The sequence below is a fragment of the Pteropus medius genome, unplaced genomic scaffold (genome assembly GCF_902729225.1).
Source record: "Pteropus medius unplaced genomic scaffold, Ma_sr-lr_union100, whole genome shotgun sequence".
Taxonomy (NCBI): Eukaryota; Metazoa; Chordata; class Mammalia; order Chiroptera; family Pteropodidae; genus Pteropus; species Pteropus medius.
Genome location: NW_024347007.1, coordinates 6,799 through 22,581, shown reverse-complemented (window position 1 = coordinate 22,581; position 15,783 = coordinate 6,799). Strand labels below are relative to the sequence as shown.

The 15,783-nt window shown below is 34.6% G+C and overlaps 1 protein-coding gene across 1 annotated transcript; it reads right to left on the bottom strand.

Moving 5' to 3' along the window:
* Positions 1-1,313: 1,313 nt before the first annotated feature.
* LOC120614139 (trace amine-associated receptor 7a-like) lies at positions 1,314-2,345 on the bottom strand. Its single transcript, XM_039876925.1, has one exon. It carries the CDS (start codon positions 2,343-2,345, stop codon positions 1,314-1,316), a length of 1,032 nt encoding a protein of 343 aa, XP_039732859.1.
* Between the last annotated feature and the right edge of the window lie 13,438 nt (positions 2,346-15,783).

Genomic DNA, 15,783 nt, shown 5'->3' with positions numbered 1-15,783 from the left:
ACTCTTAGAAAAGGTTTACCAATTCAAAGCATTTCTGTGATAGAAATTATGTGCTAATACATAATGTTGATTTATATCAGTTAGAAATTAAAGAAACAAGCAAGAAATGTTTGATATATATTTACTCCTGCCCCAAAATATGATAACCGGACTTTTAAAAACTTGATGTCTTCTTGTGAAAAAGCTAAGAGAATAGAATCAAGTCATTTATTGTTCATGGGACATACAGCACCCTCCAGTTTGACTACTGAGAACAATTATCTGAAATACCTGACTTGGTTTATCCAGTATGGATTACATAACTAATTGTTTCTTTTTGTGCTTTGGAACCAAGTTTGTGGGTCCAACTACATTTTCTAGTCTCTGACTTGGCTTCATTTTATTTCCTCCATTTTAGTTTTCTTTCTTTTATGAACACATTTTTAAGCTATGCTCTTTGTGTATCCTTGAAGTCCCTGTCCCTAATTTTTGAAACAAGGTGCAATTTAAGTGAATAAAGAATGAATTGATTTCAAAATAAAGTAACATAAATTAAAAATAACAATCTTAAAACTCTGGCTTGAATGTATGTGAACAACTTCTGAACTCTAATGTACTTTTACACTTAACAGTAAGAAGCTCACTGAATGTATGCCAGTTACCTTTCCCATTATAAATTGATATATAGTTATTCCCCAAAACTAAATTGATATTACAGTTACTAGCTCTATCTCTTGACTGTTTTTACCTGACTCTGAAATTACAGTTTTGTATCTGCAAATTACAATACCAGAGAGTACATGCTCACTCCTTCATCCTCTCTGAGCAAGGGGCCACCAACTCTCTAAATGTATATCTTAGTTGCATTCATATTTTAGCAGAAAAATATTACAAAGCAGCTGAGGCAAGATATAGACAGGGGTTGAACTGTCATAAAGTAACAAAAGGCAGGATTTAGGTGATGAGTATATACCAGATCTATTATATATGCTTTTACTTTTTCTCAAAACTACTGCAAGAGAGGAGTTATTAACCAGGGTAATATAATGAGGACCAGATAAAAAAGCAATATAAGATCATAGTGTTAAATGTCAGAGTTGGTATTACAATCCAGTCATTTAAGGCTCCAAGGCTGCGTTATTTCCATTACAATCAGATTTTAATGGTATATTTACCAAAGAACATTGAACCTGAATTTAAGTGTTTGGGCCAAAATTAAAGCATAATTCAATTATTTTACCTAAGAAGATGTTGCACATTTATGATCAATTTTTTCTCCATTGTGAGTCCATTGAGAATCTATTTTCAATCTGCTCCCAGTCCAAAATCAGTACCTACTCTGAAAATAAATTTATTGTTGAGGAATTTTCTCTTAAGACTTGACCAGTGACGATTAGCTTCATGGCTTTTCGAAACCAAGGATAAAATAAAGCATAAATCAAGGGGTTCATTGCTGAGTTATAGTAAACAATCCAAAGTAATATTTCTAAAATATATGTGGGTGTGATGAAATCTAGGAAGGCATCAATTATTGAATCAATGAAGTATGGCAACCATGAAACCAGAAACGCTATCACTGTGATGCCCAGTGTTCTTGCTGCTTTTCTCTCCCTCCTGGCCACTCTGCCTTTGTAGCTATCTGATGATCCCACAGTTTTATTGCTCATACTTTCCAGTTTTCTAGCCTGTTGTGTAGCAATGAGGAAAATCTTGGAGTAAACAACGATCATCACAAGCGTGGGTATGAAAAATAATAGAAAATTTACCAATACCCAACTTTGATTCACTGCACCTTGACAGCCTCCCACACAGGTGAGAGCACTGACTAGTTCCTCCAGCCCAACTTCATTTGCACCTGTGCTAAAAAGGGTAAAAGAATAAATAATGGAAAGGAGCCAGGAGAAGGCAATACACATGACAGAAACAGATATGGTGAATCTGGTTGGATAGAGCAGAGGGTCGCTGACTGCAATATATCTATCCAGAGAAATGAAACATAAGTGGAAGATGGAAGCATAGCAGAATGACCCATCGAAACAAGTGTGAAATTTACAGTAACTCTCCCCAAAGTACCAGCAGCCTTCCACGGACCTCACTGCACTGAAGGGCATCACAGTCACTCCCACCAAGAAGTCAGCACAGGCCAGGGAGGCGATCAAAAGGTTGGTTGGAGAGTGCAGCTGCTTGAAATGAAGAATCGAAATCATCACCAAGAGGTTTCCAAACACAGTCAGCCAAGATCCAAAGCAGAACACTGTGTACAGAATCAGGCGGGGTCCAGGCGAGTAGGAAGTTTTGACACAGGATCCATTCAGGTTCTCGAAGCAGAGCTGCGCAGCTGCAGGAGGGGTTAAATCACTGCCCATGATTCTCCGTTTTGACCCTGGGAAAGCTATTCTCTTTAAATACCTTTTTAAAAAGGGGCATTTACAATATGTCAGTAATTGCCGGTACATTCCGTCCCATTTGCTTTGTAAGTAGAAATCCTTATTTTCATGTTTAGAAATTGATTCATACCTTTATCTCATAAATCTACTCCAACTGAATAAGTAGTTAGATTTTATCATTACCCCAAATCTGTTTGTTTAAACTTAAAAAAAAAAAAATATTTCTTTGCATTAGCTGGTACGTATCTGAGAACCATTTGTCTTCCAAGACCTGCTATATGATGCATGTAAGAATGCCATATTTTATTAGCTTTCTTTTCCTAATTTGTGAGAGCTAGAATTACACCCCAAACACTACGTCCCCTCAGGAAAGTAGCTAAATAATTTCAAATACTCAAAGCCCTTGAGCTTAAATCCCCATAGTGCTATGTGCAAGAAAAGGAACTTTAAATAATTATTATGTTTATTCTAAAAGACGTTTATGCTCTTCTAATATCCTGATGACATTTGAACTTTCCATGAAATAGAAATGGAAATAGACATAGTCCTTCACTTTAAAATCTATGTCTAAAATTCGAAAGCCATATTGTTTATTGTTACTAAGAAGATTTTACAGAAAATATTTTTCTGATAAATGATTTCTGGTCATTTTTACAATCAGCTCTTTTATATAACGTATAAATTATATTTGAAAATTTCATGCTTTTTTAGCTAAAAATCAGGATTATCTTTTTATTTATTTAATTATTTATTCATTTATTTATCTATTTATTTTTCTATTTAATCATGGTGACCTTGCTTAATGAAATCTAGTAAGTTTCAGGTGTACAATTTAACAATAAGGCATATGTATATATATGTATTGCATTGTATGTTCACCGCCCATAGTTAGATTCCTTTTTATTCAGGTTACAGACATGATAAATGTACCACACTTGTAATCACCTCCACTATCAAGGTATGGCATTTTTCTAACACCTCAGCCATTTTATCAGAGCCCTTTTGCAGTCATCGTCTTCCCACATTTCAATTCTTCTGTTCTGGGCAATCACCTGTACCCATTCTATCTCTAGAGAGTAATTCCCTTGGTCTGAAAATCTCATCTAAATAGCATCATACACTACATAAGCTTCTGTGACAAGGTGTTTCCTCTCAGCTCAGTGTCCATGGCATTTATTAGGTATATTATCAGTTCATTCCTTATTATTGTTGAAATGTATTCCATCATATTAAAATACCACAATTATTTTATCCATGTACCTGTTGATGGACTTCTGGATTTGTGTTTAATTTGGGGCTGTTATTAAAAGTGTTGGTATGAGCATTGTATAAAATTCTTTGCATGGACATACTTCCTTATTTTTTTTTATTTTTTTTATTTTTTGATAAATACCTAGGAGTACAATTGCTGGATCATATGGAAAGTGTATGTTTAACTCTACAAGAAACTGCAAACTGTCTTCTAAAGTAATTGCACCATTTTGTACTCCCACCAGCAATCTATAAATGTTCCAATTGCTCCAAGTCCTGTTCGACACTTGGCACTGTCCTTTCTTTTTATAGTAACCTTCTTAGATAATGTGTAGTAAGTAATATTTCGTTTTGGATTTAGGAATGATGATATTGAGAATCTGTTTTTGTAATCACTGTTCTTGAATGTATCCACTTTGGTGAACTGTCCATGAACATCGTGCCCATTTTTAATGAATTTTAAAGTTTTCTTATAATTGAGTTGACTGTTCTTTAGAAATAGGTGTTACGAATAGTGGACTTTTCATTTTTTTGAGAGCTTTTTTGTAGAGTAGAACGTTTAAATTTTGATGAAGACCAACTTATAAATTTGTTGTGTCACAACAATTTTTTTCTGTGCTTCTTCTAGAGTTTTTATAATTTTAGTTCTTTAGGTTTATGATTGTTTTCATATTAATTTTTAATATGTTGTGATGGCGAGCCTGAAATTTTTTACTATTGGTAGAAGTAGTATTTGGATATTCAGTAATTTCAGCAGCATTTCTTGAAAAGACTGTTCTTTCTCTAGTAAATGATGTTTGTTCTTTTGTCAAAAAACATTTAACCATATATGTGTGTCTCAATTTCTGGACACTATTCTAATCATTTAATTTCTATATCTATATTTAGGTCAACGTCTTATTTTCTTGACGGAAACTCCAAAGTAAGTATTAAAGCCAGATTGTGTATTCTTTAATTTTTGTTGATTGATTGATTGATTTACTTAGAAGATTTTATTTTCTGTTATTTTTTCCCCCTCTTTAATTCCTGCCCCCGCTCTGCAACTTCCACACTTGAGCTATGAGTGTTCCCTTTTGCCCTTATGAACTGAATCTCTGAAGGCGGGACGTCTACTTCCACGCGCTTGTGGTATGTACCTTGGGTCTGGTGCACCCCGGGTAAAGTCCATGGCTCTACCTGGGGAGTGAACCCAGGACCTTCTGAGCATAAAGCAGACATGGTAAAAACTACTCTATAGAGCCACCCTTTAAATACCACCTTTAGTATTAAAATTATTAATGAATCAGGACTGTGGTTCTTAGAAAACTTGAGTTTCAGAAATATCAAGCTGGTTAAATAATTTGGGAAACCAACAGGTAATTGCCAAACATTTACTTTAACCAACTAAGAGCTGGTTAAAAAAAAAAAAAAGATATCTAGCTCTTTGTTTCATAAAAACATTAATTGGGATTAGGATTTGTCTAGATTCTTTTTGGAATGAGCTCCATGCCTCCCACCGTGGAGAGCTGCTGGTAATTCTGAGCCAGATTTTGTACCCTTCACAGTTGCTGTGATGCCACATTTTGTTACTCTTCTCTCTTCCACTTGTGCTTCATCTCCATCAACAGGTACATTGCTGTTACTGACCCTCTGGTGTATCCTACCAAGTTCACATGTCTGTGTCAGAAATTTGCATCAGCATCTCCTGGAACCTGCCCATTGTATATAGTGGTGCTGTGTTCTACACAGGTGTTAGTGAAGAAAGAATGGAAGAATCAGTAAGTGTTCTCAACTGTATAGGTGGTTGTCAAATTGTTGTAAATCAAGACTGGGTTTTGGTAGATTTTCTGTTATTTTCATACCTGCCCTAGTTATGATCATTCTTTATAGTAAGATTTTTCTTGTAGCTAAACAACAAGCTATAACAACTGAAAATATTGGTAGTAAAACAAAATCATCCTCAGAGAGTTACAAAGCCAGAGTGCCCAATAGAAAGATAAAAGCAGCTAAAACCCTGGGGGTGACAGTGGTCGCATTTATGATTTCGTGGTTACCATGTACAATTGATACGTTAAATGATGCTTTTATGGGCTTCATGACCCCTGCTTAAATTTATGAGATTTGCTGTTGGTGTGCTTATTATAACTCAGCCATAAACCCTTTGATTTATGCTTTATTTTATCCTTGGTTTAGGAAAGCTATAAAAGTCATTTTAAGTGGGAAACTTCTAAAAGGTAGCTCATCAACCATTAGTTTATTTTCAGAATAAATGTAAGCACTAAGTAAAGAAATTTAAGGATCTTTTCAAAATTTAAATTTATGAAGAAATTAAATATAAGAAATGCATAAAACCTTACAAAATTGGAGAAATAGTTGTCCGATTAGCCAGGAACAAAGTCATGAGAAGGTGTCTCTATAAAACTATTGTGGAGGTATTTACTGTACTAAATAAGAAATGATAAAGTGGCTTTACATATGTTAATGGTCTTAATGCTCCATACACATCCTTACCACAGGTTCTGGTTATTTCTAATTTTATTAAATTCTTAATTTTATTTTAGTTGTGAAATCTCTCATTATCTTCTCTGTGATGCTGAACTCTCCTTTATCTTCAGAAAGTCTTTCTTCCTTTTAATTGCCACATTATTCCACTTTGCTAGAGGCATCATAACTGAAGCGCACAGATGGGGTGACTTAAAAAAGAGAAATTTGTTTTCTCACAATTCCAGGCATTACATTTCTTACATCACAGTGTCAACAAGATCGATTTGTTCTGAGGCGTGCCCCCTCGTCTTCCCTCTCCGTCCTTACCTGTTCTTTCCTCCAAGTATGTCTGTGACCCTATTTCCTCTCTTCATAAGAACACCTGTCTTATTAAAGTAGGGCTCACCTTAAAACTCATTTTAACTTAATTACCTTTTAAAAGACCTTATCTCTAGGTATGGTTACTTTCCGAAGTTCTGGGAGGTTAGGACTTAGACATATGCATTTTGCGGGATATGATTTGGCACATAACAGACATAGTCCAGGTTTGATGACACTATCCAAGGGTCTGTTTGTTTGCTGTTCCTCTGTGACTATTTCTCCTTGTTCTTTTAATGTCTGTACCTTCCATGAGCTTTGGTGCAACAGGCAAGCCTCTCCTGCTTAATGGCTGAGCAGAATCTTAGAATGTTCACTTGTAACATTGTGGGACCAACAAATCAGCCTTGGGATCAGTTGTCAATTACAAACATTGCCAGAAGTTTTGCTAGTGGAAAAATCATCAATTATCATTAGCAGTGGTTGTTTCTACACTGAATTTTCTCATTTGAAAACTGTGCATATTTCACTTCCCAGGAATGTTGTGGGGTTAAAAATTCTAAGCTAATACTGTAAAATACTTCTATTAAAAAGAGTATAAACAATGTGTGTTCTAATTTTACATTTTTCCCCCAGACTATTTTACACTATTAATATAACAAAAGTTATTTTGGACTACACATCTGGAGTATTTCACGTAATGAAACTAAATTGTTGTAAAATAGTATTGTTAAACATTTTTTCTTTTTCTTTTTCGGTTTATCTGTAGAGTAGCCCAGTTAAAATGATTGGCATATTTTTTTTCTAATTTGTTTTCACTATGACTTTTTATTGTTTTCAAATAGATATTGAGCATTAATTATATGAAAGTGCCTGTGTCAGGAATTGCTAAAGATAAAAAATGTGTTTTATATAGTACTTTTCTCAAGGAAAGTCATTTTGTACGTAATACAGACAACACATTTTAAACTATATTATTGAGGAAGGAAAAAGTGTCAGAGATGCTAAGTCCTGTGAACAGAAGACTCGTTTGCCATCAGAAGGCCAGTACCTGGTGTTGGTCATTTCTATAATATTGTCTTCACACACGCATGTAGTCCCATGGCCCGAGGAGATAAAAATTACAAAAGGAGACAATTTAAGGGTAAAAGGACTTTTGATGGTGCTACCAGCATGCTTGGACTTGCGGAAGCAGACAGGAGTGTGTACACTTTTTTTGTCCAGAGGAGTAATATCCATGATAGGAGACTTGAGCTTCGCAGATCAGAAGACAATAGGTAGATTAGGAATGTAACAATCTATAAATAAAGTTTCATTTTATCACTTACTATCTTTAATAGATCAGATTAGCTATAACAAATTTAAAAAATGATATGATATTCCCTATTTATACAGGACAGAATACAAACATAGATAAAATTAAGGGAAAGATTTAGATAAAAGTCCCAGTCTAAAAATCTCTCACAGTATAGCACTGTTGCCAAATTAACTTATAAGTAATGAATATAACAAAAGTTGAAAGAAAAGTTAAAGATTTTTGAAATTTATCCTATGGGCCAGAAAACTATTGTATTGTTATGAATGACACAATAAGTTCCAATAGAATTCTAAATATGGAACTTCTTTTGAACAAGTAGTGCATATGTAGAACTTCACAGAGGAGAGAGACAGTAAGAGGTTAGATTCTTCCATATATATCATGATCATCTTTCCTAAGTGTGACTACCACAGATATGCTGATCTTACCTCTCTAATAATACGGGCAAATAATGCCTTTGTTAGTACCAGATGATACCTCTTTGGCCATAGATGACTGAATTAAAGTTGGAAGTATGATTCCAGGAAAAGGTATCACTATGTTGGGCTGAATCCATCATATCATCACTCACGAGAATACAAACTAACACGCCAGATCATGTTACTACTAAGCATTAGAATAAAGATCCCTGGATTATGCCTATGTTCTGCTTCTCTAAGTACTGATAGCTCACTGTTTCCTTCATTAATATGATAAAAAATGTATTTATCATGATAATCAAGCACATAACTAGAGGTAGAAGCATTCTCTTTAGGGTCCAGATAAGGAAGAAATGGTTCAATATTACACATTGCATAGATATTGTTTCAGAAGTACTAATGAATGCAATTATACAAGAGAAATAACTAAATATAGAAAATCAAACATAGGAAATTAAGTTATTATTTGCAGCTGATATGACTAAAAACAAATTTGTCTAAGTCTGCCTGGGTGCCATTGAGAACTAGTGACAGATACCAATAACACATAGAAACAGAGATTACAGACATATATTTCTCTTGATTATTTAGTTTACTTAAGATGTAAATGTGCTCAGTGACTTTGGTTTAAACTACATGTATCACCTAAGAAAATTCTCCTATTTTGATTATTAAAAATTCTACATGTGGAACATCTGCTTCCGGTAATGGCAGATAGTTTACGCAGACCAATTCTCCTGCTGAGGACAAGTAGAAAATCTGGAAAAAATGTTTTTAAAATCTTTAAAATATTAGAGAGATTTAAACTTAGTCAAGAATTACCCAGGATTCAGAACAAAAGGGAGTTCAAAGGGGTGAATCTAGTATTTAGGGCAACTGTTTTAAACGGATATCAGGCAGTTCCAAAAGAAACATTCAAAAGGATGAGAAACTAAGCAGAACTCTTGATAACCTCATAGGGTTAGTTGGAAACTATTAGATTTTAGATCCTAACAAGAAAGACTAGCCAGGGGCACATACCTCCACCATTATTTATGTTAAAACCATGAAAACCACTATTCCCTAAATATAAGGGGAAACCTTGACTTCAAATTTTCTTAATTTTTATAACAGATTAGGATAATCCAAGATCGCCAATTCTCTTAGCCAAATGCCAGAAGCAAAGGTCAATTGTCTCTGAAAGAAGATAATATTATATCCATTATCAAATTATTACATCAGTTTTTCGTATAAAATGTCTCAAACTGAAAAAAAATTTCTCAAGAAGGAGATTACAATATAGTGAAACCCAATGGAAGTAACAGACAAGGTTTTAAAAACCAGAAAATCTATATGATGCTTTAAAATAACTAAGTGGAATATCATTAGCAGTACTTAATATAACTGTGCTGATCATATACAAGAAAATAATAATCAAGTTTGAAGACTTCAGTAGAGATGTATGAACCACTTCAAAAACTGGACGTTCTAGATCTGAACAATCTTGGTATCTACTTCTTGAGCTACCAAGATCTCAAGCATTGGTTCAACAGAAGTCTACTAATAAGTCATATAAAAACATTACCTATATGCTGGCTGCCCCTGGCTACTGTCCCCACAGGTCAAAATTCATGTTACAGAAGGTTTATTTCTTAAAACTCCCGATTATCTTCACCTGCCACTTTAATAACCTTTGAGGAGGTAAATTACCATATTGCTGAGTCTGAAAGTTGTGGGAGATGCTAGAGTGTCTGCAAATCAGCCGCAGAGAGCAGAGAGCAGAATTACATGGCACTAACGGGTTTGTGACCTTAGTGGTAGCTTAGTCAGAATAAGCAGTCAAAGTGTGAGACAGAGAATCTGAGGCTATAGAAAAGACGGTTCAATACAGAAGGCTTTGGAATAAGGCAGAAATCAAAATGAAAATTAGAAAGAATTATAAAAGCAATGACGACAACAATGTGACAAAACCACAAAGTAAACTCTAATAAATTGATAAAAGGTGTGCTATGCAGGAGGGAAATCTGATTTGAGCCATGAAGAAAGAGCTTGTAGCAAACCATCCCTCTCACTGAGAGCAATTATAAAACTTAATTCGACACATAGGACAATTATTTGAAGCTTTGGAGAGCAACCAAGACAGCCTGAAATTGACAGGACAAAGTTATATAGAGAAGCGGAACACATTGCAATGAGCTGGACCTTCTCCAGCAACTGAAAAAGCAATATAAGGCAAAGGAGGGCATCTCCAGGGCCTGCCCTGCTTCTCAGAACAGCATCCATTCTCACTGGTCATTACCTCCATCTTGCCATAGGGTTTTTTAGTGTTTTGAAATATCAACCCTGAATATTGACTCAGAAATAAGTGTTCAAATTTTGAAGAGGAGGATAGTGGGTACTATTCTTCAAATAATTCAGGAAAAGCATGAAGAAATAGGACTCTAGTCATTAAATTCATCCTTCCCTCTCGTCTGATTAGGAAGCCTGGCTCATTGAATATGTCACTAGATTTGGGACAGTCTGAGCTTATTGCATCGAAGTGACTTTCCCATGTTATCTTTTAGTGCAGGTAAATTTGCTCTATTGACACTTGCTTCCCCATCTTTTAATGACACTCTGGATGGATCATATTGCTTCCATTCAACTCCCAACACTTATAGACCCATAATAAGTTCTACCTAATTCAGATTAAAACTGTAAAATCACATTCAGTTTAGTACTCTTAACTTTCCTACCTCAATCAGTGCTGTCCTGGCCTAGGCCTTGGGGACCTGGGAGGAATATAGTGTATTCAACTGCATAGGAGGTGGTCAGAAAGTAGTAAATCAAAACTGGGTGTTGATAGATTTTCTGTCCTTCTTTATACCTACCCTCATTATGATTATTCTCTATAGTAATATTTTCCTTTGGATAGACAACAGACTAAAAGGATTGAAATTACTGCGGGCAATACAGAATCATCATCAGATAGTTATAAATCCAGAGTGGCCAACAGAAAGAGGAAAGTAGCTAAAACCCTGGGGATGACAGTGGTAGCATTTATGATTTTGTAGTTACCTAATTCTATTGACACACTAATTAATGCCTTTATGGGCTTATAACCCCTGCCTATATTTATGAGATTTGCTGTTGATGTGCTTATTATAACTCAGCCATGAGCTTTGATTTATGCTTTATTTTTAGCCATGGTTTTGGAAAGCCATAAAAGTTATTGTAAGTGGTCGGGTTTTCGAGCACAGTTCATCAGCAAAGAATTTGTTCTTTGTTCAAATGTAAGCAATTAGATTGAGATAGTTGAAGATATCTTTACACTGTCCCAATGAAATGAGTTTTTGAAAATCTTGTTATCGACTATTATTATGAAGAAAAACATATTCTTCAAATTTAATAGGGTAAATCAATGTTTTTCAATTATATTAGTGTATGTACTTCCCTGATACCTCCCCCCAAAATTATGTGACTAATAAATGTTAAAGCCTGTTTGTTAAGTGTTTGTTGACACCATTTGTTAAGAGCTCACCACACCCTGCCCCCTGCAGACACTTCCCTCCCTCAATTTTCTTTTTTATTCCACTGACTATTTCCTTGCTAACTTAAAAACATATTTGTTTTCTTTGATTTCTTTTCTTCTTTCCTTACAAAGTCTTCTACTCACTCTCAACTTGTCAAAAATTTCTCTGTGATTGACTTCATGGGGCTGTTGTTTTTGTTGTTGTTGTTCCTTCCTCCTTTGCTTTGCTTAATTTCTCCAGGGAAAACATTTGGGTAGCAGTCAATCTATTATGCTGAATGTCCGTATGGTGTCTGGGTAAGGAATTTGCTTTAATATCTCAGGGATCCTGCCCCTTGCATACAGGTGCCCATGAGGATGGAATGGAGCAATTAGTATGTGCTCTCTGCTCCATAGGTGGTGTCAGTTTGTTGTAAATCAAATTGGATATTGATATAATTTCTATTATTTTCACATCTCTCATGTTACAATGATTCAATATATTTTGGGGGGGCTGGAAAAAAGACTAAAAAGATTGAAACTACATTATCAGAGAATTGGAAGACCAGGGTGGATAAGAGAGAGAGAAAAGCAGCTAGAACGTTCAGTTCACAGTTAGTGTTTGATCTCGTGGTCACCACATGTTTTTGATTCATTCACTGATTGGTTTTTGGGTTTTATAATCCCTTCTTATGGATATGAGATATTTTGCTGGTTCAGTAATTCTAATTCTGCTCTAAATCATTTGATTGATGATTTTTTTACCCTTTGTGTAGAAGAGCAATAAAACTTATAATTGCCATGTAATAAATGACAGTTTATGAACCATAACTTAATTTGTAAATAAGCCTAAATTTCAAATTGATAGTTTGAATGATTTGAAGTTGACATGGTTACATAATGGAAACTTCTCAATAATTATGATATGAAATATCTTCCATGGTAATGATTCATTAAATTGGTGAGGGAAAAATGGTACCTCAATTTCCACAGCATAACCTTTATGCTTTCTCTTTCTTGGTGAATTGAACTTCTCTTAGCATTTGCTAGAAATGTATGTACTAAGAGTGGTGAACACAAAGCTCATGATTTCTAGTCTCCTCAAATCTGTGCACTTGCCTGCTCTGTCAGTTGTTAATTATTTTATCTTTGCAGGCCTCCCGTATCTTTCCTACCTTGCCTACCAAGCTTGCCTTTCTGTCATTTTCAAAGGTTTCCTGATTTTGTGTTCACTGTGACATTTTCGTATTTCTTTTCTGTCTGTGGACTTGGTTATGTTGCTTTCATTTTGAGAAGCTTGTTTTTGAGCGTCGGTCTTTCTGGAGCTCCTAGAGGTCTCTGAGCCATATACACAAGCCATTCTGACTCAGGTCAAGATTCATATTTTATATGTTGGGGGCGTATTTTGTAATCATGGAAATAACCATGAGCAAATGGTACAATTTTTGTAATAGAGATTGTCCCTTGAATGATTGTTTTCTTCTTCCATGAGGTGTGCTGTTCTAACTACCAGCATGATGGACTTCAATTTTCTGTCATTTTATTTCCAGTAGCAGTATCCAAAGTTCATACATTGTCCATGATAAAAATAACAATGTATTGTATATTATGGGAAAAAGATGGATTATTCAAGAAATGTTGATGTGTCATTATTCTTGGGACACTATGTTGTTAAGCATATTGCTTCATTCATTTCAGACAACCAAAACTGATTTCTTTCAGATGTTAAAAAAATAGAGAAAATATAGCTTTTGTAAGTTTTCATTGGTATAATTATAACAGAAAACCCATCAAAATTCATGCACTCAATTTAAATATTTAAACGTCAAATGTAAACAGTCATGTTAAGGGGAAAAAAAGACAAACTTGGAAAAAATCATTGGCAATATACATAGATTTAAAAGTGTAAGCTTTTTACAAAATAGTAAGAAAGCAATAAATTTTACTCTAAATGGACGAATAGGCCATTTTTCGGAGGAAACTTACAAATGGCCAAGAAACACATTAAAATGCCAAAAGTACAATAATTTTAAAATGTAATAGAGTTTGATATATTAAATTGGCAGATATTAGAAAGGTCAACAATACTCGATGTTAACTAGAGTCTGGGAAATTGAGTGCTCCCCTGAAAGTTGAACATGCTCATATAGATCTAGGGAAAATATCATTTAGTTTCTCATTTCTGGAATGGATTAAAATATTTGTATAAATATTGAAATCATACAAGTTACGTGACTCTATACTTCTATTGCCACCATAATCCTAAGAAAAGAGCCAGGCAAGGAAGCAAACTTATTCATTGGATAAGCCTTAATTATTAACTGGAAACAACCTACATCAATATAGGATAAATTAAACAAATTATGTTCTACTAATGTAAGGGAATGTTATGAAGCCATTAAAAACTGCCAAAAAGTTTGTGTACATTGATATGGAAAAACAATCACAATATATTTTGTGACTAAAAACAACAAAACCAAAAATCTCTAGCCCCGATTGTAAAACGGTATATGTAATTATGACTCCTATATATATATATACATACTTCAATATCCCTTTACCACTCTAACTTTATGTGTAATGTACAGTGTATATGCATGAGGTAATTTACTTTGTAATTTATTTCTATCGTTTTAATATTCGTGATAATATAAATTCATTAAAATTGCTATTACCAATACACATCTCTGTTCTCATCAGAGCATTGAAGTTAGGTCTATCCATGTGTCTCATTTCATTTTCACAGAATATCTTTGAGCGTATATATCTGAGATATTTTTTCTTATCTAACGAAAGAAAACTGTAGCTTCATTGGTATATTTTAGAGATTACATCTTAAAGTGATTAAAGTATCTTAGGAATTATATCTTAATGTTAAGTATTTTTAATATAAATATTTGCAGCAGATCTTTAAGATCCTCCAACTCTTCTTCTCTAATATTAATTATTTCCTGTATCAGGAGCAATGGGAGATATGAAGTCATTCTCCCACCTTCCATTTGTGTTTTTTTCTACTCTTTATGTTATCTCTTGAAAAGTGATAAAGAGTGTCCGTACATATGTTGGGTATAAGCTGTAGAGAGAGCCCATCTTCTAAGAGAGAAAGGCAATGTCTCTAGAGAATCATCGCACAGGAGTTCCACTCTGAAAGCTCTGAGGATAAATCTTGGTCCTGTGATCTTGGACAACTTACTGACTTCCCCCAGCTTCAGATTACTCATTTTTAATATGGGAGTACTGTTATCTACCATATAGAATTTTGTGAGTATAGATAGGAAAAGGACCGAATAAACAGTTAAAACTGAGTTACTATGTAAAAATTGGTAAGATAGTATAGTATAGGGAAGATAATAGATTATAGATAAATAGACAGACAGAATATGGTAATTATTAACAGAAAAAATTACAAGTGACTGATCTTTTCTTCCAATCAACTTTATTTCTAAGGAGTGATTAGAATGACTGGTGTTGGCATTTAAGCCTGGTGAGGAGGAGAGTTACAACATCCAGCAAGTGAGAGTTTAAAAGTTACTTGTAGTTGGCTTTCTAGAGCAAGCGAGCCTGCAAGGTGACCAAATACACAAAATGGAGAGATTTTAGGTTTTAGTTAAATCCAAATTCTGAAATTCCAAATGCTATAACACTGGAAGCTTGTGTCCTAATAAATTTGGTGACAAAATCTGACATGAGGACATTTCTAGCGTTACTTCTTACCACTGTCTGAACATTGGTACTTTGATACAGAGATAGCCATGTGTCGATTACAAGTGCTTCACACACTTCATTGATATATTCAAAATATATAATGGGTGAGTCTTTTAAAATTTTTAAAAAGTTCTGATTTCCAGAAGGACCAGAGTTTCAGATAAGAGATTATAGCCCTGCTAACTGCAAGTCCTAGGTTATGACCATGTGAATGAGAGACTAGACTAGGGTGGGAGGTGATATCCTCAAAGGACAGGACATCTAGAACCTGTGAGGCAGCCTAGCACGTGCTCAAGAACATGGACTCGAGACGGTCTGCCTGGGGTTCAACCCAGGTTCTCCCAACTTATTAACCTCCCAAGGACTCAGAATTGTCAGCTGTGAGAGGGGTATAATAATACTACTTACTTCAGGGAGTTATTATGATGACTTAAGGAACTGATACTTCTAAAGCACTCATAGCAAAAGTTTACA

Bases quoted from the DNA above. Each gene is read 5' to 3' on its own strand.
- LOC120614139 (XM_039876925.1), bottom strand. From the start codon at position 2,345: ATGGGCAGTGATTTAACCCCTCCTGCAGCTGCGCAGCTCTGCTTCGAG.